The 23,688-nt window shown below is 41.8% G+C and overlaps 1 protein-coding gene across 2 annotated transcripts in view; it reads right to left on the reverse strand.

Moving 5' to 3' along the window:
* Nucleotides 1-7,532: 7,532 nt before the first annotated feature.
* Nucleotides 7,533-23,688, reverse strand: part of LOC102232329 (putative nucleotidyltransferase FAM46A) — a 31,955-nt gene continuing 15,799 nt past the window's right edge. Inside the window, exons 2-3 of one of the 2 annotated variants that reach the window (XR_002753645.1) lie at nt 11,215-12,294; nt 7,533-8,234 (exon numbers count right to left, since the gene is read on the reverse strand). Coding sequence is in view for 1 of the 2 variants with exons in the window: in XM_023344493.1 (XP_023200261.1) it covers nt 11,272-12,294 (1,023 nt within the window). In the remaining variant the exon portion in view is untranslated. Of the gene's footprint in view, nt 8,235-10,360; nt 12,295-23,688 lie in introns of those variants that run through there. The other variant, XM_023344493.1, reaches the window with a different exon arrangement.

The following is a 23,688-nucleotide window of genomic DNA, read 5'->3' on the forward strand; positions in this document are numbered from 1 at the left end:
ATCACAAAATGAGCAAAGAAACTCAAGTAACCAGAGACCGTTTTCCCAAAGAATCCCAAGAGTAAAAGTGACAACAGGAAAATTCTTAGAATTTCTAGAACTCCACGATTTTCCCCAAGAATTTTACCTCGATAAGATAAAAGTTATTCACAAAACCGTAGATAATACTGGCCCCTTTAAAGACTTTGTGTGCATTACAAGATAAATAGTGACTCAAAAACTGATCTGTTTGTCTCTGAACAGATAAACAGTCTTATTAGCCAATAAGCCGTCTCAGCTTTACAATTAAGCAACCAGAGTTGCCAGAGTTGCTTCCAGGTTGAGTAAAAACAAAACACAGCTGGTCTCCACGCTGGTCTCCACGCTGGTCTCCACGCTGAGCTCCAGCTCAGCGTGAAGCGTCACATTTTTTAATGCCCCAGGGCCCGGCTTGTTGTGCAGTGATTGCATTCGCAGCGTCCTGTGCTATTCTGACGCAGGAAAATCCCCAGCAACTATTCTGGAGCCTGAAGCCGAGGTTGGAAGCATTGTTGTCGTTTTACTGCCTTATTGTCCGCCGCTTTTGCATTTCAGGACGGCAAATAAACATCACCGTGGCGAGGCCGCTCCGAATATCCACGGGCGCCACGAATAGACATTTCATTTAGTTCCTGGGAATGGCCTGCTAAGTGCATGATGATGGCAGGAGCCGCGCCACTCACTCCAGTAAAAACGGCTTTATGAGGAAAGTTGCCTCACCACTTCCTCCGTCCTCGCGCCGTAAAGACCGAAATTAGTATGAATTTGATTCCATCATTGTTGACTGGACCAATTTTATTTGTTTCGAGTTTATCTCGACACGGGACGCTTTTGTGCATGCGGTGATCCCGTGGAGCCTAATTTGGACGAGAATCAGTGGAACTGGGAAAGCGCAGTTCCTGCTGCTATCTTTGATATAAAAAAAAAAAATCGGTTGCTGTGCCCTCCTCCCTGTAATTTTCCCCAACCGCCTCCGCCGCTGCTCCGATGACAAACACTCATCGGACCGCCGCTTTTCGAGGCTGTTGGCCCCCATGTTTGTTTGAGACGACTTAGCCGTCCATGTAGAATCTTGTTTTGCGTTCACAGAGTCTCCAGGCGGCCCATGTCCACAGCTGGAGGATTTCACAACAGTGAGCCATGTGTACACCGGGGACGGCTCCTGACCGCCTGCCTGTGCTGACCCTTCCTGTCATCCTCCCTCCCCGGGGTGGAATCTGTCACCGCTAAAGGAGACATTCCGAGCCGCCATGCGAACCTACCGCATGTCGAGCAACATTTTCTCTCTGCAGTCATTAGATAAAGATTCATCTTCACAGAAAGGCTGACAGACGGAAGGAAAGAATGATAACCAGGATCTTACAAGCCACGGTTGCCATGGTGGGAGCTCGGCCCACTGGGGCCCACCCACGATGCCTGGACAAAATGGGTGCTGTGGAACAGACTGGAGGAAAATTTAAGCATGCAGTGGAGGATGTAGCTAAGAAATCTCTATTTTTCCTACTGCTTTAAAGGGGCTTAGTTATTATTATTACTTTCCAGGCACATAGTTCCATTTTATAGCACAACCAAGTAACTATGCTAACCTCTGTGTTCTGCTATAAATGCTATATACATCAAAAATAAAATAAAAGGGGTTGTTCTGTGGTGGCACAGGAGTTAAGCACAACCACCATATGGAGGCCTTAGTCCTCGACGCGGTTGTAGCAGGTTCGATTCCCGGCCTCAGGGGCGCAACTACATACTTTCTGAGGTGTATGTCATCGCCCCCCAGCCCCAACGACATAAACTTGTACAACTCATTTTTAATTAAGTATCAATAATAATAAATGTACATATATGTGAATAAATTGCTGCCTAAAGGGCAATTAAAAAAGAATGAAACAAAAAACAAGGCAATATTTAATAATTTAATATATATTTGAGCCAAAGAGTCGCTTCTGTTAGCCTGTGTCTAGAACCGCCTGTGGGCTGCAGGTCTGAGGCTTTTTGTTAGCATGTTTTCTATCATTCTTATAGCTTAATAGGAAGCCTGATCCAAACTGGCAACCCACATTAATAAAATGGTGAAATAATATTGACCACAAAACACTGTATTTATAAAAAATGTAAAACAAATTCCTACACAATGCTAACAAACGTTTTTAATGTTGAAAAAATAAACTGTTTCTCATCACAATATTAATTTATTTTTTTAATCTATTTGTATGAATTGTTCTTTAAATTGCAATTTATATTATTTTTTGGTCTCAGGAAATGACTGAGGGGTGAAGAGACTGATGTCTGGTTCTGTAGGTTCTTTAGGTTCTGACGGGTCTGCGGTTCCTCTCCTGATCCATTCTGTCTGATATCAAACCCACTGAATGTCACCGACACATTTATTTAATGCCCCTATTAAACTTCACTGTGATTGTTTAGCCTGTCTTCCTGTAACCAAAGAATAGAACTTAGTCGGGTTCAGATAGCAGTTTACTATCAACCAGTTTTGTTTATTACAAATTTCTGGACTGAAATACATCCAACTTCATCTCAACTCAAATCTTAGAGTGAACAACATTCACTATAACAGAGTCCTTGGTAAAGGAAAAAAAAAACAAAAGAAGCTGGCCAGCAAAAAAAAAAAATAAGTTCATATAGAGCTCTATATTTGTATGTGTGTGTCTGGTGCATACAAATGAAAAAGGTTGTCTTGACTGGGATAGGGACCCAAAATGATGATGGCAGCCGGTGTCCACAAACACGAAAAATTCAGCAGCCTCTCCTTCCTCCTCTGCAGGCACACGAAGGCCCAACGTTCCTCTCACAACAATGCAGACATTACAAATCTCCAGTAATGCTCACCTAGCAGGGAAACATCATATGGGCATCATAGTTAGGCAATATGCAGAAGCCAGGCTGAGACTAGCATGTCTCTGCTCTGCAGCAGCTCTGAACTCTAAAGCCCGGGAATAGACCCTTTTCACATGACGTCACACAACTTCCGTTTTGGCTCGAAGCTGTGTATCCTTAGTTCCGGTGTACATAGTAAGTAATGATAAAGTTGTCTATTTCATATATATATATATATATATATATATATATATATATATATATATATATATATATATATATAGAGAGAGAGAGAGAGAGAGAGAGAGAGAGAGAGAGAGAGAGAGAGAGAGAGAGAGAGAGAGAGAGAGAGAGAGAGAGAGAGAGAGAGATGTATAAATCTGACAGCATATGTTGATCAGACAGATCACCGGAGCATGGAGTTTACACAGTCTCTAAAACATTTGCCTAAAATAAGATTTGAAGATATATCACGATTTGCAAACCAGTTCTCTCTGACAAAAAAATCTAAATTAGACAAAGGCTACAAATTCTTCACCGAACAATACCTGTTTGACTATGAAGGTAGGTATTTTTGTTTTGCGTAACCGTTAGCTTAGCATTAGTGAATTTTGTTAGCTAGCTAACTACGTGACATAACTGTTCCTTAACCAGACCTTTTTACTGTTTTTGAACTATAACGTTTTAGGCTCTAATCTTGATCAGATTATTAAATTATAGACTGGAGTTGCCACTCATCCCATAAAATAGGGATTTGTTTGTTATAAGCAGAGATGTCCGGTGCCGCCGCTGCTTTGTAATGTCTTTAATCGGACCACTTTTTCGGTAACGAATAATCTAACGAGTTCGTATTTCAAATCCAGTAATCAGATTAAAGTTATTTATCCAAATCATTGCACATTAATATTTTCTTGTGTATTTATTTTTATTCCTTCTTTGCGTCTTTGGGAGAGACTCTGTGACAGTTAGCAGTGACAGAAACATGAACAGTGCATGGAGATGCGCATTTTGTTGCTGGAAAAACAGAAATATCGTCAAGCCCAACTGTTATTTGTGGCTTTTGTCTTGTTTTCATTTTCCATTAATACAGAAAACGAACCTCTAAACGTTACATCACTGACAGGCGGCGGTGTATATGTTTCCTAACTGTGGCTAAAGCTGCTGCTAGCTGGTTTACTCATGATCGGAAGCTGGTTCCTTTGAATACAGTTGGAGAATGGTAAATTGACAATGACTGATAACGGTTATCTAACACGTAAACACCGTTTTATAAAACACAGAAAGTGAACCTCTAAACGTTACAGCGCTGACAGAGAGTATATTTTTCCTAAATGTGGCTAAAGCTGCTGCTAGGTGGTTTACTCTCCGATCGGAGGCTGTTTATTTTATACACAGATAGAGAATGGTGAATTTACAATGATTAGTAACAGCTATCTAACACTTAAATGCTGTTATTATTAAACTTACCTTTTATTATATCCTTAAGATTATGAGAATGCGGGAAGTTTTCAGCTTGGTTCCCAAGGCAAAATCACACCGGAAGTAAAGATACCCAGTTTTGAGTTATGGCGGCCATTGTCTGACGTCACTGTGAAAAGGGTCTATTCCCCTAGCAACTGCAGTCGGAATGCTGCCGTAAAGTAATGTCGTTCCGTTCTCTTAAAGGGACACTACCCATAAAGTAAAAGAATACAGAAAAGCAAAATAACACAGTACAAATACAGCAGGGTTACATTCCCACTACCATCTGTATTTTTGCCAGAGGTTTTGCTTCTGAGGACGGTGTTTTATCGGGTGGACATTTTAAAAAGACGCGGGTTGATAGCAGCTCACTGCGGCTGCGTAGAGTCCGTCTCTAAGCAACCGTGAAGTCCTATTTAGGTCGCGCAACGACAATTTAGTTGACCTTAATATTTCCCGTGTTTTGTTTTGGTCATTATTGTTGAGATGTGTGAGACAGTGGCACCTTTTGCGCCACTGCCCGGCCTGGCATCAGACATTTATAGCAATACAGAATAAATCGAGTCCCGTATTGGTTCAATATGGGACGGAGACAATAACAACCACCTGTTATTTTAGCCTAGCTTAAGCTAACCTGAATATTTAACTCTCTTGTTGATACACTGACATTTCTTACCTTCTGTCTTTCAGCCACTTTGAAAAGCTCTTCTTCGTCTCTCCAACATCTTTATCTTTCCCCCTCTTCCGTTTTCTGTTTTGTGCCCCGAAGTTTTATCTGCCGCCCCATCTTTAGCTCCTTGTTCCTCCTGAAGTCTTGTGATGACTTCCTGAAGGCGGAGTTTTAGAAAGAACAGAGGTTTTTAAAGAGACAGAGACCCAATTTCAAGGCTTTAAATGAGAAAGTCAAATTTCTTTTATGTCATTTAAAAAATATATTTGATCAGCTCTAGTGGCCTTTTTTTGATAGTTAATTGGAAAGACATGGGGCAAAGGGTGCCAGGCCGGGCAGTGGCGCAAAAGGTGGCTATGCAGTGAATGCAACGCATAGGGGCGCTGCACTAGAGGGGCGCAAAAACGATGTGGGTCATTTTTTTTTCTAGTCAGCATTGTATGTACTTAACAGCTGTTTGTGTATGAAATGATCAATAACAGAGGAACAGCACTGATTAGGCGTCTCTCCCCTCCTGTACAGGCAGCTTGGGCAGCGGCCCTTTGAGAACAAGCTCAGACGCGTTTTTTTTTCCTTTTAAACTATAAAAATAAAAGGTGAGTTTTGCAGACTTCTATTTAATTTTAGACTTAATTGCAGCATTTTTATTTATTTACATTTTTTTAAATTTTCATGTATCATCAGTTCTTTTGTCCAACGTGCCGTTTTAACTTAAATACAGTCGTTTACACCCGGATCCACAGCGGCACTTTGATCGACGCGGTTTTATGGCGTCTATTACAGTTTACAGTATTACAGTTTAAGACCACCTGCTCATAAGAGAAAATTATTCATCAGAAAATGAATCAAGATATTGTTTGTGTAAAAGACTTTGACTAGACATCTGTACTTTAAGACCCTGCTGTTTGTTTTTTTTGGCTGGTGAACATTTGTGAGATAAAAAAAGAAACGACAACAACTACACCACTGGGTAGTGTCTGAAAATGTGGGCCACATGACTCAGCAACCTTTTAGCTGCTTGTGGAGAAAGCAGTTGTTTGTGCAAGTGAAATAAAACTGTTTTGTCAAACAACTTACTTAAGGACTGTTAAAATGTTGCACAAACCACACGCCTTTAAAATGCTTAACAAAGTCTCCAATAAACGAGCTATAGGGCTGCACTTCAACTGGCAGATGTAACAAAAGAGAGCGTTAGGGCTTGTCACAGAAAATCATTAACTCTCTCCAAGTGCAAATTTTATTTTGGCTTTATGAGCATTTAACAGCAGTCTGGTTAAAGCGTATGGTTAGTATTTAATATACAAAGACTTATAATTGCTCTTTTGTTGCTGCATAGCAACTGAACATAAGGACTGAAGGTTTTCTAATTTCATTTTAGGACATTTTTTAAGTTCCTTGATTGACTTTTGGACATATTCAAATAAACCAGATTTCACAAAACCTGGGTGTTTTGTCCTTTCATACGAACCAAGTGCCAAATAAGTACCAAAAATCAATATTTAGATATAATTTAAAAAAACCACATCTGATTCATTAAACTTGCCAGAGGAGACGGAGGTCTGTTCAGAGCAGAGCGAGTTCCTTTGCGGCTGCATGTTGTCAGTTCATGTTTGCTTCAGAGCGATTCTCCAGGGCTGGTTCTGTTCACCGGATGTCACGGCTGCAGGTCCGATTGACAGTTACTCCACAGAGGCGAGTCTCTCTTGTCAGATTCATAAATTGCTCCTCAATCCCTCTGAAATCTGCTTTTCTAAAATGAGGCGACATTCAGATGCAAGAGTTCCTGCGGTCCAGAGCTTCTCTGCATCTTGTTTGGAAAGCTACTGTGAGTCTTCAGGAGCAAAAAGTTCACGTTAAGCCAACAAGAAACTGGTCAAGTAAGGAAGGAAAAGTCCTTTATTATGCATCAAACATAATGAACAAAAGTAAACTTGTGTTTTGAACCCCATGGTTTTTTTTCTGCATTCGCAAAGGTAAACTTGTGGCGTTAACTACCACCGTGTGCTTTAACTAAACCCTCAGATGGATTCATTAAAGTAATGACAACTCTGCACATCATCTCCATCATCACTGTTATACAACAGACCGTGTCTTCAGTCAGAGGTTTTTCCCAGATTCACTGCGGTACAGACTGCTACTAGAGATCTGTTTGAAAAAACAAATTGTCTATAATATGAATCAGATAACAAAGGAAATGAAAATGGATTGAAATTAGCTGTGATGCCGTGGGCCTTGTTGCTCTTTACGCATGGTAACCCTGTTAGTGAGGCATTTTTAACCATCTGTAAAAAATATATATGCATATTACAGAACACTGAGTGCTGTCTCATATGGAAGAGATGTCTGGACACAGTGTACTTTTGTCTTCCCCCACCTCTCAGTTTACAAATACGCTCACATTGTGTTGGATTTTTTAAACATTTTTTGTGAAATATGTCACTGGTGCAATAAAATCACTTTTACAGATTAATATGAGTTCATTTACTTTTGGGTCAGTTGGTGTGAGAGTGAATGAAAAGAAAGACCAAAACACACTCATCTTCTAGCTGTTGACGTGTTTTAATGAAAAAACTCAAAGAAAAAAAAAACTGAAACAAAAGGTTAAAACATAAATCTTACATAGCAACTAATTAAAAGAAGATAATATTTAGGCACTTGGAACCATTTACAGTCTTTATTTCTGGTGCTACAGAAGACAGTTTGTGGTTTTCCTCTTCACTCCTCCCAGTCAGGTCAGCTGAAACCACAGACAGAACAACACGCACCAAACGGCTTCCAGATTCACTTCCAACTATTTACATTTCCGCCAAGCCTCTAATCAGAAAACAAACCGACGTAGCAAAGTTCCTCTCACATATGAAGCCTTTGTATTTTCACCCAGCACTTCCACGAGGGTTAAAGGCCGTCAATAGAGCAAAAAACACATTGATTATAGGTTTCAATTTACCCACACCCTCGTCTTTTTATACAGCAGTTTAATCAAAATAACTTAGGTTTTTGGACATACAAAACAATTTGGCATTAAAAATGAAAACAAAAGCAAGATTTTTGTCCAAACCGGGTCTTGAGATGAGAATTTTTAAAAAAAGCCAAATTGCTGCAGAGGTACTGTATACACAAATGTCTGAAGACTCCAGAGTGTCACGTTCCCACCTCCAGCACAGGGCGGACTGCATTCTCCCTTGCCCAGGGCTCTGGACCCGGACCAGCAAGTCGACTAGATGGACCCAAGCAATTACTTCCCACGTCCTGTTTGCTGGCAGAATAAGAATAACGAATAAATGACATGTACGCTGCGTTCAGGAGGAATGCTTCGTAAATGACGTGGGGTGGAATCATTGCTACATAGCTTTCATGTTCCATCTGTACATCCACCGTCTTTGGTTCACCCGAGATCGGGTCTAAAGGACAAAATATCCAGGAAGGGTCAGCCAGACATCCCTCTCTGACTTCCTCCAGCTCATTCTGGAGGTTCCCAAGGCATTCCCAAAACAGACTGAGATATTCCAGTGAGTTCTGGGTCTTCCTGAGCTGTCCTTCCAATGGGTCATACCCAGAAAGCCCCCAAAGGGAGATGCCCTGGGGGAATACTTATCACAATACTAATAATGCATTTTATTTGAAGGTGTCTTTCAAGTCACTCAAGGTCATCGAACAAGAAATACGGAACAGTAAAAGAGGAAATATCAGATGGCTGAACCACCTCAGCTCTACTTTGAGCTCCTCCTGGACGTCAGATCTGGAAGCTCATTTCAGCTGCCTCTGTTGTCCCTTTGCAAATACTCATGTTGAGGCACTACTGTATGATGGACAACAGAAATGACGGACCGGAGTATTGGACGGAGCGACTGCGATTGTTTTCCCCAAGTTGTTTTTGCCTGTATAGCCATGGCTTCTACTTGTTGAAGTCAGGCATACTCAGCCTCTAGATCAGGGGTGGGCAGTCCTGGTCCTCTAGGGCCGGTGTCCTGCAACTCTTAGATGTCTCCCTGGTCCAACACACTTGAATCCAACAGCTGAATCACCTCCTAAGAACAGTCAGGTTCAACACAGTCCTGCTAATGACCTCATTATTTGACTCAGGTGTGTGGAAGTAGAGATGTATCAAAAAGTTGCAGAAGACCAGCCCTCGAGGCTTGGAGTTGCCCACCCCTAGGCCTGTTGCGATAAACGGTAAATCAATTAATCTTATGGTAAATTAAAAGTATCGACGCCATTTTAATTATCGGCATTATCGTCTCTTCCAGCCTTTTTCTCTTTCTGTTGATGACACTGAATGAAAAAAGGCTCAACTCCGGTGCTCTCCACTGACCCTCCCTTCCTGATTTTCCTCAGTGTAAAGCCCAGCGCACACTACACGATCTTAGAGCTGTCGGCTGATTGTCGGCCCATTTTCAAACCCTGACAGACCACAAATTAGCCGACAGAAATCCTAGCTATAACGGTTCGATCGGTTCGGTCCTGCCATGTGGTGTCCAACAATGGGCACAAAATAATGGCTACAAGTTCAGTGAACTAATTTTAAAACCAAGTATTAATCAATACTTTACTACAATCTACCTGCAATGCATGTGGCTAGTGTCAGCGTAAAGTCCTGACTGAATGAAAATCATTATAACTTATTTACATCACGTTAACGAAGAACAGCTGAAAAGTTACTGGGTTTATCAACTGCGGTAGCAATTTCGCTCCAACTCCTCCCCTTGTCATTTCTATATTCTTTGCATGTTGAATAAACATTAATGTTGTTTCCACATATCTCCTGGACTTCGGGTTGCTCCGTGTCAGCTGTTTGGGATTCCCCTCCGTAATTTCCCCTCAGAAGCTGAGGAGAATCCACGCTTTCTGATTGGCTGCCTGTCACATTCAACAGGCTGCTTTAAGATCCCAGTCGGGGAAAAACCCCTGATTTAGATCAGAGCGGCAACGACGATCTACCGTAACACACCACACAATCTTAGAAAGACCAATGTTTTAAGATTGTCAACAGGGGAAAAATAGGAGCAAAAAATCATGTAGTGTGAACTGTTGCATCAGGTAGTCGATGTGCCCATCTTCTCTATTTAAATCTAATTATTACTGAAGGGCAACATAGTATACAGACTTCATAATCTGCACTCTTTTGGTTGAATGCAGTATTTATTTCCACTTTGGCTTTATGTTGTTTAGTTTTTTTTTCAAGTGTGTTTTTTGTTAATGGAGACTGAGAATCCATTTTATTTTTGTTTTTGGTTGTTTTGTTTATTTTGTTTACCAGTTCCAGTGTTTAGTGTTCTTTTGAAAATAAAGTGTATCTATCTTTGGCAAGAAATCGCATTACCCTTTACATCATTTTCAGTGTAAAAAGGTCTTCAAACAATATTATCGTTTATCGCAATAATTTTTGAGACAATTAATCGTTGAGCAAAATTTGCTATCGTGACAGGCCTAGTGCTTCTGAAACAATCCTAGGTACGTGTTAAATACACATCAACAGGCAGCTCAGCTCTGTAGAAGGGTCCTACAGGATCCCAACATGTACTAGGAAGGCCAATCTGGCTGTTTGTTTTTTGTCACAAATGTAATGAAAACAAAGAAGCGCAACCCATCACTCTTATTAAGACGATGGTATTATGTAACTAGTCCTGAGATGGACTGGCGTTCTGTCTAGGCTGTACCCAGTCTGTCACTCAAAGGTCACTGGACATAGACACCAGATCCCTCACCACCCTGCTATGGCAAACAGACGGATGGATGGTGGTATGGATGGGCCTGACCAGCGAATATCAGTTTAATACAATATCAGAGTAGCAGAAAGATACAGGATTTATTTCCAATAACCATATTTGCCCTTAAACTCGTACTAAATGTTTTGGGAGTTTATTTCATATATTTCCTTAAGTCTCTGAATCAAAATAAAAACATGAGTTATAGATAACGCTATAACGGATGGCATTACTAATATGCTATCTGGTAGTCTAAGCAATTTAATCACTTCAGATTGTTTGTTTTATTTCTGTATAAATAGCCTTACATTACGCCACATGTTATACTGTAAGAACATCAGGCTGGCCCAAGCCTCAGCCTGACTCATCAGTTTAGTACTAGTTGGTGATATTTTACATCCACTGGGTCTGTAAGCTGTGCGACCCGTACCACCCAGAATCTCAGCTGATCCAGGAGAACCAGAGCCAGAATGCAACACCGACACTTGTTAGGGAGGCAGCGGGGAAAACAAAACAATAACACATGCTCACCTTATAACAACTTAAAGGTCAAACAAAAAGATGTTCACATATTCCTAATGATGCTCCTCAGCTGCAAGGCAGCCATGTCTGGTAAGAGTTATTGCGCACGGACATGGACTGAACCTGTGCCACGTAGTAGTTGCTGAAGTTGACGTCTCTGACGTAGGGAGCAGGCTGGTAGTAGCAGGTGATGTTAGACAGGGCAGGGATGGCGTTGTGTTCGGCCATGACACGCAGTGCCAGAGCGGATATCAGAGCCAGCGTCTGGCGCCGCTCATGGCCCATCAGACACACAGTGCTTTCGTCCACCACCTGCCTCAGCGTCAGCAGGTACTCGTAGCGCTTGTGCTCGATTCCCACAAAGTGGTTTTGGAGATACGCCTCTAGCTTCCGCTGCTGCTCGCATATGTCGGGAAAATCGATGAAGAAGCGCGAGCACATGTAGCGCTGCATCTGCTTCATGTGGCTCTCCGAAGACGGACGGAAGCTGCGCACCAGCAGGTGGCAGTACTTGAGCAGGCCGCCGCCCCGGATCTCTTCGGGGCTTCGGGTGGCGATAGTTCTGGAGCAGAGGTGTTCCAGGGCTTCCTCAAAGTCTCCGTACATGCTCTCACCCTGCACGCTAGGGTGGAAGGTCTCGGACATTGCCGTCTCCGAGCAACGGTCGAAGAGCAGCAACGAGTCCAGCGAGATCTGAAAGGAGTCCACGCTGAACTCGAACTGCCTCCTCAGGGAGTCGACGAACTTTAGCTCCACGTTCTTGCCAGTGTTGTTGGACAGCGAGATGAGGCTCCAGCGATCTGTGTCGTTGCAAACTTTCACGAGTTTTTGCACGTACGCCTCCTTCAGGGCCAGGGCCGTGATTCTCTCCCTGCACACGCCTTCAGGCAGGAAGTCCACCAGGCAGTCCAGCACCACGTCCTTCACCAGGCGAAATGTTTTATCGTCAGAAAGACGGAGGCCAAATATTAGGTCCAGGTCTTTGTAGCCGAGGCCGTTGTCCTGGTGAAGCACGTGGCTGGCTGCAGAGCCGTTCAGCTTCACATCACGCACAGCCACGCCCTTCTCCTCCAGTCGAGCTCTGACCACCTGAAACACACAGAGAAGGAGACAGAAAATTGAGGGATATGATCATAAGAAGGTACAAGTCAAGGTAAGCCTTCAGGGTCTATACATCCAAAAAGATGAATGCCTTATCATTCCTGATTCAGTTAACGGCTTAATCCAACCTGCTGTTAGGAAATGAAAAGCAGAGTTGGGTGAATCAGTTCAATATGTTGAAAATATCGACTCCAAGTCAGTAACAGTATCAGTTTGACACAAGTGTGGCGAGATGGACACTTTGGTTTTTGACTCCCTCTTGAATTTTTGTTTCTCTACTCTAGTTTTTCAACTCTTAAAAATATTTCACTTCGATTTGCCCTTAAATTATATATTTTCCACTTTGAAAAAAAAGCACATGTATTTGTGTTGACTCTATTGTTTCTGCTTATCATATAAGCATGCTATTAGTGTATTTTAGACACATGAACTTTAGCTAAATTCTGTCCAACATTTTAAACAAAAATAATTCAAAAGGGAAAGCAGAGAAATGCAAAGAGGTCAGAAGTTTGATGATACTTAAATAATCATAATGATCAGTATCAGGCCCTGTATTTATCTTATTCATAATAAAACTGCAGAACCGCACACCTCTAATGTTCCACTAAAAATAATGTTTCACAGAAAGGCCAAACTGTTTTATTTTGTTCTTATTTGACTAACTACACATCTTGCTTGTGGCAAATAGGACTTCTTCTGGGTTTTATCCAATAAGAGCCTACAAGGACTTTTTTAACTCTCCCGTACAGGTAAGATTTATAGAGTGTATGACTAACACAGATTTTTTTACACTGAAAAAAGAAAAGAGGTGATCCAACTTGAATATATTGGTTGTTAATTGGTCACAAGTCATCAAATTAGGTTTATCGAAGAGAATTTATGTTGTCAAGTTAAGGAAACATAAAGTAAGTTTGTTAAACATCATTAAATTATTTGTAAAAAAAAAAAATAATTTTAAATTGCAGATCCATTCTCTCTTTTTTAGCATGTAAGTCTAACAATGACACCAGTGGTAGCCATTTGTTGCTTAAGATCTTCACAAAACACTTGTATTTTTTTTTGCAATTAAATGATACAAACATAGACTACTTACTAACTCTGAGGGGAAATGGCTAAACTTTTTATTTCAAGCTAAAATAAAACACACCTTTCCACATATTTGGTAAGATAAAAATTTCATTCTGCCCCAAACTTATGCTCTACTTTGTGTTGCTCTAGTTGATCAAATCTATCCATGAAATAAAATATATTAATTTTATCTGTCTATAGTACATATACAGTATCCAAGTATATAAGTAAAATATCGTTATCTATCCATATAAAAAATAAATGTAACAACTGACAAACGTAACTTGACATTTTGTGAAGTTACATTTTGTAACAACACAAAATGTAAAAAAAAAAAAAAAAAAAAAAAAAAAAACATCAAGAAATTTGAAAACTTTTGCTTCATTTTTTGTAGGATTCCGGTCCAATCAAGTGGTACAAAGTCCATGAATCGGATTCTGTTTCAGAAAACTGCTCCAGAGCACCAACAGTAAGACGGTTGCCTAGAAAAATGTGATACATCACCCAAAATAATGACACCAGAGATAGCCAGCTGTTGCCTGCGGGTAACACTGTTCCACATACTGCAAAGCAGATCTCTAGGAAAGCAAAAACCTGCTTTAGCAGACTGATCTGATCAGCTGCACAGGAAAGCAACAGCAGACACAAACCACTGCTGACTGAGAAGATGGCTTATTTGAAGACTGGAGCCCACGCCGCTCTGCTGGGAGAGTTGGGAACATTTGTGAACAGTGCAGACACATTCATGTTTCCTGTCAGTTTGACTAAATCACTGAAGCTCAAGAACTCAAAACACAGCTGTCCATTTAAAAACTTTCACTGAGCCTTAGGGATCCATCATCGCTGTCATGTAGTTATGGATTTCAGCACTAACAGATGTCAAAGTGCATAAAAATACTGCTGGGGTATTTCTTAAACCCCAACACTTGGTCGAGCTACAATGCTAGGTTCTAGTGAAACACAACCATAAGTGAACAATCTAAGAGTACTGGACTTTAGATGAATACCCTGCATAAGACGTTTTCTCGTCTTAATATCAGTGGCTTTTACTTTTTCCTTTGGTTGTATTCATATTCCTGTCGTTCATCTGAGGAGTGGGAGGGCGAAGGATTGTTTTTAACCATCTGGCTGTCTTCCCAGGACCTGCTTTCCTCTTCATAGGTACTTCATAGGGTCTTAGATAATTCCTTAAAGCCTCATCAAGGTTTCTGATTGCCTGTGGGATCCCAACGGCATCTCTAGCTGTCTTCACTATCTGCATAGTTGAAGGCAACATTGCGGATGTTGAAGCCTTTCAAACCCCTCAGCAGCCATCACCGTGCTCCTCTTGGATGTCATTTGGCCACATTTACTGAATGAATTACATTCCAAGGTTCTTGTTGTACATCCTGTTTAGATGTATCGCTGATGGACAAAGGACGGACATGGTGATTGTCATAATTTGTTGCTAGTTTTGATTTTAAAACAGTCACAAAGGAATCAAGAGGCACTCCACTTTGTTGCATCAGAAGGTGAATAAACATGTAAAAATTCAGGGGCTTTTCCTTTGTCCAGCTGATACCAGACACCAGCTTGTATCTAGTAGTGTCAAGAAAAAACAATCTCCACATTTGATGGGTTTTTTTGTCTTAGACAGAAACTTAACATCTGAAGGATGGTAAGTTGTTTATACAGTGCTATTTATGCTTAAAAATCTAAAATATATATATATATATATATATATATATATATATATATATATATATATATATATATATATATATATATACTCAGTCCAACTAATTTAAAAAATATATTGGATACTTTGTGGGAAGAAATTACTCATGGTTTCACAAAATCTCTGACCTTAGTTTTAAAAGTGGGTCTGAGTTAACAGCACGTCCCAATCCGTCTGTGTGTCCTGTGAGGAGCGTACCCTCGGGGCCCGACTCTGCCCCTGGCATTACGTTCATAACAAGTCATGAAACAGACTAGTGCACTTCCCACATGACGCTCCAGCACCTGGTATGCGCAGCAAGGGGAGACACTTCCGCCAATGCTGGAGCAAAGAAACCTTGTAAAACAGAGCCGCAAACACACCAGACTGTCTGGTGTTGACAACGCCTTGGCAACAAATAACAGTCTCTCCACTCCAGTTCTGCTGTCTCAATAGTTTCCTCAGCTATTTCATTAAAAGTTGAGGCCTGGATCTGTTTTTATTATGGAAGTTTGAAATTACACAACTATTTACCAGCCCCCAGTTTCATGGACACCCACGAAAAGCTCTGGGCAGTGAGTCAGACGATCTTGCCAAGCGAATGGCAGCTGAGATCGAGCAGCACCCTGACCTTCAATTCCCTCCACAGCAGTCAGTCACACAGTAGCCTGGCAAGCAGCGGGGAATGATGACGATGATGATGGTTTTTCTTCTGGTCAGAAAACCTTCCCAGAAATGTCTTCGCATGGGTGGTCGTTCCACCTGTGTGCTGGTAGCAGTTGAGAGTTTTTGTTTTGGGTCAATGAAGTATTTGTTCCATCGCTTCGAGGACTCACAGAATGTCTCGGGTCCCTCTGGCTTTATTTGACTAAATTATATCCAAGAGACAAATTTAGGGAGATTCCAGGCGCAGCAGAGTTTTGAGTGGCCTGCATAAAGTTAATGTTGTGAGAACAACTCGACACAACTGGGGGATTGATTTAATTTGCTCAATTTGCCTCCAATCTTGCGGCACCAACATGTGTTTAATTACTTTACCATTTGAAATGAATCTCAAAAACGTGTCTAGTGAACCACCAACTGCCATTTTAGTACAACCAGCATACTAAATCTGACGCCGCTAAATGAGATTATAATTTAAATTGGACCAAGTCTTTTTACTATACATGTGTGGAAGAAAAACATATATAGTAATAAATCAATGTTCACTGTTATACTTACTCAGCTATGCAGTGGGTCAAAAAGTTAACATATTTCTAGAGGTGATATTGACATGAAATGTTCATTAGACGTTAAGTGTAACTTAATTCTCTGGTAACTTAATTAAGTTAACTTCTTCTTAATTCTTAACTTATTAGTTGTGGTTTCTTTTTATGTATGGATTAGTTGGGTTGCTACCAACACCTGGTTATGAGAAATAAAGTCATATTATGACCATAAACTCATAATATTATTAGAATAATGCCATAGTATTAGGAGAACAAAGTCCTATGAGAATGAAGTCAAAATAATGTGAGAATAAAGTTGTAATATTTTACTTTTTATCCTCATAGTAGTACAAATTTACTCCAGTACTATCTTATTTATATGATATTATGACTTTATTTTCATAATTTGATCACTTTATTATATTTGATGGCATTACTAAATAATTTTTTTAATTCATTTTCTTAGCAATCTATTGTTTGAGCTAAGTTTTTCGCTACATTGATGAAAGAAGATAAAAGAACTGTTTAAGTATTTAAATGCTTTTACAAGGCACCATGTTCTATCATCACAATGAAAAAAAAAGTGGATTTGAAGGCTATATTTCCCTAGCGCCCTCCTCTGGGAGCCATTGGTGTCTTCATTTTCCTCAGCCTCAACAAAAAGCAGAGTGGCTGGTTGGTCCACAGCCTGGCGAGTCGGACGCTGACGACCGTAGCATCTGGTCTTTGCTTATCTAACGGGCCTGTTGTGCAGCATTAGAACGGTCAGTAATCCATTCCTCACGGTCTGATTCATATCCAGGCACTACTGTCCATGACAGAGCAGCTCCAGAGTCTCCCCACCGCCTTCCCCTCCAGCTACGAAACCCTTTTTGGTCGAGCGTCTGCGTTTGCCATTGTGTCGTGTGACGCAACACGGAGGCTGGGGAGCAGCCTGCCGGACGGAGCAACATGAGCCTCCGTCGTGGGTTCCGGCTGTGGTTTGATGACTGCTGATGTTAAATAAGTCTGAGAGTGCAGAGGTGTCATTAACAGTAGAAGTTTTTCCTCCACTGCTCCCAGCGCTCACTCCTAGCCTGACCTCAAACAGATGGTATTCAAATGTGGGCCGCGGACGAATCTGCTGCTGAAGGAACGTGGGTTAAGGGTGGAGGTGGGGGGTAGGGGGTTGAGGGTGAGGAGGGTCAACTACTAATGCTGTCATCCACTATGGTATGGTAAGGATTGATGACTAAACCGCTTCCAACTGCCTCATGTGGATGTCTCCTTCTGGTGACATAACAAGCTTAAAGGGGCAGTATCATGTAAAAATAAACTTTTTCGTGCTTTACATCATGTTGTGATGTTATTCCCTCGTTAAAAACATACGCGGAGTGTTGCTTTGATTCTTTCATGCATGTTTGAGAAATAATAATAATAATAATTTTTACTTTATTCATCCCAGCAGGGAAATTATTTCACAGTTACAGCACACGACAGGAGCTGTGTCTGCAGGCAGCCAGCTGAGCCGACGCCATTTTTTGAAGGAGGACATGCGGCAGAGGTCGTCGAGACCGGGAGTCGAACCCGCGACGTCCGCGGGTCTAAGGCCTCCAAACGTGGGGCGTGCTAACCCGCTGCACCACCTCAGCACGCCCCCTAACATTCATGCAGCTCGCCATGGTTCCTGAGTGCCTCAAGTCTTCCACCATCATCCCTGTACCGAAGAAGAGGTCCATCACCAGCCTGAACGATTACCGGCCCGTCGCTCTGACCCCGGTGATCATGAAGTGCTTTGAGAGGATTCTTCTGAGGTACATCAGAGACTTTATCCCCGCAAACCTGGACAGCCTTCAGTTCGCCTACAGAGCGAACCGGTCAACAGAGGATGCTGTCTCCATCACTCTGCACACAGCCCTGACCCATCTGCAGCATCCCAACACCTACGTCAGGATGCTATTTGTAGACTTCAGCTCAGCATTTAATACCGTCATCCCAGACAAGCTGGTGCTGAAGCTACTCGAGGTGGGGCTGCCCGCTTCACTGTGCCACTGGATCAGAGACTTCCTCACCAACAGGCCTCAGGTGGTGAGAATAAGTGGCTCAACATCGTCCCCACTGGTCCTCAACACAGGCACGCCGCAGGGCTGTGTGCTCAGCCCAGCTCTCTTCACCCTGTTTACACACGACTGCGTGGCCATCCACCCCACCAACACAGTCGTGAAGTACGCGGACGACACAACAGTAGTGGGTCTCATTTCAGACAACAACGAGACCCACTACAGAGAGGAGATTCTGCAGCTCACTCAGTGGTGTTCAGCCAACAACTTGGTGCTGAACACAGGGAAGACCAAGGAGGTCATTGTGGATTACAGAAGGTCCAGGAGGACGGATCACACTCCCCTTCTCCTAGATGGAGAAGTGGTGGAACGTGTGGACAACATCAAGTTCCTGGGCCTCCACATCACTTCTGACCTCTCCTGGAACACAAACACCTCCCACCTGGTGAAGAAAGCACAACAAAGGCTCTTCTTCCTCAGGAAACTGAGACGGGCTGGACTTTCCTCACGGCTGCTCGTGAACTTTTACAGGGCGATGATCGAGAGCATCCTCTGCCTCAACATGACTGTGTGGTATGGTAGCTGCACAGCACTGGAGAGGAAACAACTGACACGGGTGGTGAGAACAGCACAAGGCATTGTGGGATGCCCCCTCCCAGACCTGGACTCCATTTACACAGACCGGGTCAAGAAGAGAGCTGGATCCATAGCCATGGATTCCAGCCACCCGGGCCACAGACTGTTTGTGCCGCTGCCATCAGGCAAGCGGTACAGGAATATACGGACTACAACAAATAGACTGAGAAACAGTTTCTTCCCCACAGCCGTCAGAGCCATTACTCCCTGCCGCCCCCCCCTCCCACACATATCATAACCTCGCAGTCACACATACATATCCCCCACCCCCACACAGCCATATTGTTCTGCACTTTGCACTGTCACATTATCTGTACTTTGCCATAATTGGACCTGCTGCTACTTCTTTGGTGTGGTTGAGTGCCTTTAGTTAATTTAGTTGTATATATTGTTATTATTATTATTGTGTGTTTGCTTATTTATACTGTATATATTTGACCTTTTGCACGGGAGCTGCAATGGAAATTTCGTTGAATTCTGTTCAATGACAATAAATGCTATCTATCTCTATCTATCTATCTATCTATCTAAAAGATAAATCTTTTAATCTCTAGTGGTAACCATACAGCTGAGCAAAACATCTGGGTGGACCTAGCTCTGCCTTCAAGGGCGAAGCTCCTCCTCCAAGCTGCAGTTGATAAATTTTCAGCTCCCTTAGACCCTTGCAACTCCTCCACTCAGCTCCTTCAGACTAGCCAGCAGCAATTAGCAATCACCCAGTGGATATGAGCGTCAGCTGAGCTCATTATAGGAGCTGCTTCTCAGAGCAACATTGGTAAAAATGTTGTTCAAGGGATAATACAGGAGCCATGTTGTGATGACTTTCTGAAAGATTTTCAGAAAGAGGAGTTTTTAAAGAGACAGAGCCCCAATTTCAAGGAGTTCAATTACAAAGTAAAAAGATTTTTAAGTCATTTTTGATGTATAAAAATATTTTATACAACTGAAGGTAACATAGTTACTTGACTATGCTACAAAATACCACTATGTGCCTGGAAAACATAATACTGCCCCCAGTGTTGTAGTCAGGACCACCTAACCTGAGACCAAGACAAGACCAAGACCAGAGTGTATCGAGACCGAGACAAAACTAAGACTTATAGGGTCCGAGACCAAGACAAGACCGAGTCAAGACCAAGACCAGCGCCCCGTGCTACATGACGCAATAAAATGTGAAATATGATCAAAATTGCTAATCAAATTGATCTGAAAGATTCACATTCCCATAAAAACACTTAAGATATTAAATACTTAGAGCTGAAATAAATTGAACCAATATTAAAAGATCTAAAAGGATAATACCCTGGGCTTTTGCCCATATCGTTCATGACAGAAATCACCACTGTCTGCACCATTAAACATAGCAATTGAGGCAATGCCCTGACGTAAACAACGCTTAACTATGAACACTGACCAAAGAGCAACAAGCAAGAAGTAACCAAGCACAAGGCACTCACCATGGTAATGTCTACCATCATGGCAGACATTACAGCTGCCACTTTGAACAAAAACAATGAATGAGCAATGCGCATGCTCTGCGTGCTCTTTCGTTATTGTATTTCTTTTATTTGCTAATTAAATAAATATCAATGTATATGATTAAATAAAATAATGATAGCTACTGCAGTGTACGCAGAGCATTTCAAGAACAAAGAACGGATCTCAGTGAGGATCCAGTCCTAAATTCTTAATAAAGAGAAGTTCAAAAGACTCGGATCGTTCGTGAATGTTACACAGTGACCTGCGATGAGTTTCAAAGCTGTTGAGGCATTGACTTAATCATAATCATATCTACATATATAGACCCCCTGCATGTTATTGTTTACACACGGAAATTTTGTGCATGCGGACAAAGCTGGAGGGAAAAAAGACAATTCTTTAACATGTCATCATAGCCGCGCTGCGGCCGTAGAATAATTCTGTTAACTCAATCAAACCTGGACATGTAGATGTTATTAATTTCGTGCTGTGCTCCACAGCAAAGGGAAAAACTGTTAAAGTACAACTCAAAACCACTTCTGTCTTTCTCTGTATCAGGACAGCTACGCGCAGACTCGTTGCCATAGCAACTGACAACAACGCCACAAAAGAAACACTGAAATATTTCCCACTCAAAGAGCAGAACATTCAGTCTGTTGCAGTAGTATGGTTTTAGGCTTAATGTTTATTTTGGCATTATTAATAAGTGATTGCTGTGGTAAGAGGAGAAAACTATAAATATATCGCTGTACTTGACTTTACTGTATGGCCAGCTCCATGTTACTGTCTCTTACTCTGCAGTCACAATGTCTGGGATCATGAGCGCCCCCGGCCATGAGGCAAGAGAACCTCCTGCCTCACCTCCAATCTGTTCGCTGCCGTTTCTGATCGCTCCTCAGCACACGAAACATGTTACACACACATTTGGTGACAAAAATCACTGTACATTATATTATATAAGCTAAATTACAGAAAATCAGTTCATATATTAAATGTTTTTAACCATTTTATTGGCGACGTTCAGACAGGAGGAACATGCTACCATAGAATGACAGTCAGTGCAGTTAGAGAGAGGTTGATCAATCCCAGGCTCAGCTCGCTGCTGCCTCACCTGCTGCTCTTCCGAGTATTTGAATGGGAAAATGCAAAAATTCAGCTTTTTTGAAGAAAAAATCATCAGAATTGGTTAAGCTATATGAAAAATAGGTACTTTATAGTACAAACCTCAGGGTGAAAATAGCAATATAAATTATTTTATCATTATATAATATAGTTCCACACATCACTGATGTCACATCACTATATTGCAGACTTTTGGACACAGTGTTGTCCCATATTCCTCAGCGCCCGAGACCAAGATAAGACCGAGACCAAATGCGGTCGAGTCCGAGACGAGACGGAGACCATCAAAAAATGGTCTCGAGACCAAGACCGGTCTCGAGTACTACGACACTGACTGCCCCTTCAAGGTGGAAGAAATTGTGGCCTAACATGTGTGACTTAATTAAATATTTGTATCTCTTACTTATCCACTGGTTTAAATGGTGAGAAATACATTTCATTTAGTGCCATTGTGACATTTTCTCAAGTCATGTTGCTGTATCCCATAAAATACTCCTTCCCATGGCTACAAGTTCTGCTATCTACCCTAAGTATTTGTTGAGTCATATTGTATTTAAGTGCTTTAGCTGGACCCGCAAAGATCATTTCATAATTGCTAGAAAAAGTAAACTTGTGCCATCCATTTGGAGCAGGAAGGGAGGGGGGGGTCAACAGATTCAAAGCCAGAAAGCACTTATTTAAAAGGCAAGAAAGCAAACTCTGACAGCAAAGTCCATCTCACAGTGAACTATGGCAGACCCCAGCAGCAGAGGTCAACAGACCCAGACAACAAGGTGGAGAGAATGAGCCGATTTATTCCCCTTCGGAGACTGAAGACTAAACCCAAACGTTTTTCACACATGCTCATCTCAGTGGCAAGTGGAGACAGTTCATATGACACATAAAACATGTTTTTATACACAAATACAAAATCTGCTGTCACCAGAATACAGCATGGTCTGATCTACAGTGGTGTGAAAAAGTGTTTGCCCCCTTCTTGAGTTTCTATTTTTTTTTCTTTTTTGGCATTTTTGACTTACTTTGGTGTTTCAGAACATCAAAGCAATTTAAATATTAGTGAAAGACACAACAAGTAAACACAAAAATGCAGTTTTAAAATGAGAAAAAAATCAAAACCTAAAGTGATTTCTTCCTTCCACATAACTTAACTTTGGTTTATCAGGCCCAGACTTGATTACTGCTACACCTGTTTTCAATCAGCTGTCACTTAAACAGCACCTGCATGTCGAAGTGAAGGACACCAAAAGATCCTCAAAAGCCAGACATCATGTCGAGATTCCAAAAAGATTCAGAAACACGCCAACAATTCCACCTCTGGACGGCTGCAGAACAACAAAATGAAGACTTTGGAGTGGCCTTGTCAAAGTCCTGACTTGAAACCCATTGAGATGCTGTGACCTTAAAAAGTTGTTCATGCTGGGAAAACCCTCCAATGTGGCTGAATTACAACAATTCTACATAGACAAGTGACCAAAATGTCCTAGAAAAGCCTCACTGCAAGTTCTAACAAACAGTTCATTGAAGGGTGACCCAGGCAGTTAGTAGGTTTAGCGGGCAATCGCTTTCTACACACATACCTATGTGGGTTTGGATTTTTTTTCTCTCTTATTCATTTATTTGTGTTTACTTGTGTTCTTTTTGACTAATATTTAAATTAGTTTAATGTTCTGAAACACTCAAGTACGACAAACATGAAAAAAAAAGGAAATCATGAAGAGAGCTAACAATTTTTCACACCACTGTACAAACCAATTGTGTGACCTTGCACATTTATTGACCTGCTGTCCCACTGTCTTGTATTTTGTAATGTGGGCTGGCATTTTGAAAAAAAAAAACAATGTGAGGAAGTGCAGGGTTTCCAGGTAACGATTTTCATTTGCTCCCACTCCGTAATGAAATTAATGGTGTTGAGTTTCATTACAGCATCCATCCATCCATCCATCCATCTTCTTCCGCTTATCCGGGGTCGGGTCGCAGGGGTAGCAGCTTCAGAAGGGAGGCCCAGACTTCCCTCTCCCCAGCCACTTCTTCCAGCTCTTCCGGGGGAATCCCAAGGCGTTCCCAGGTCAGCCGAGAGACATAGTCCCTCCAGCGTGTCCTGGGTCTTCCCCGGGGCCTCCTCCCGGTGGGACGT

The sequence above is a fragment of the Xiphophorus maculatus genome, chromosome 13, assembly GCF_002775205.1.
Source record: "Xiphophorus maculatus strain JP 163 A chromosome 13, X_maculatus-5.0-male, whole genome shotgun sequence".
Lineage (NCBI taxonomy): Eukaryota > Metazoa > Chordata > Actinopteri > Cyprinodontiformes > Poeciliidae > Xiphophorus > Xiphophorus maculatus.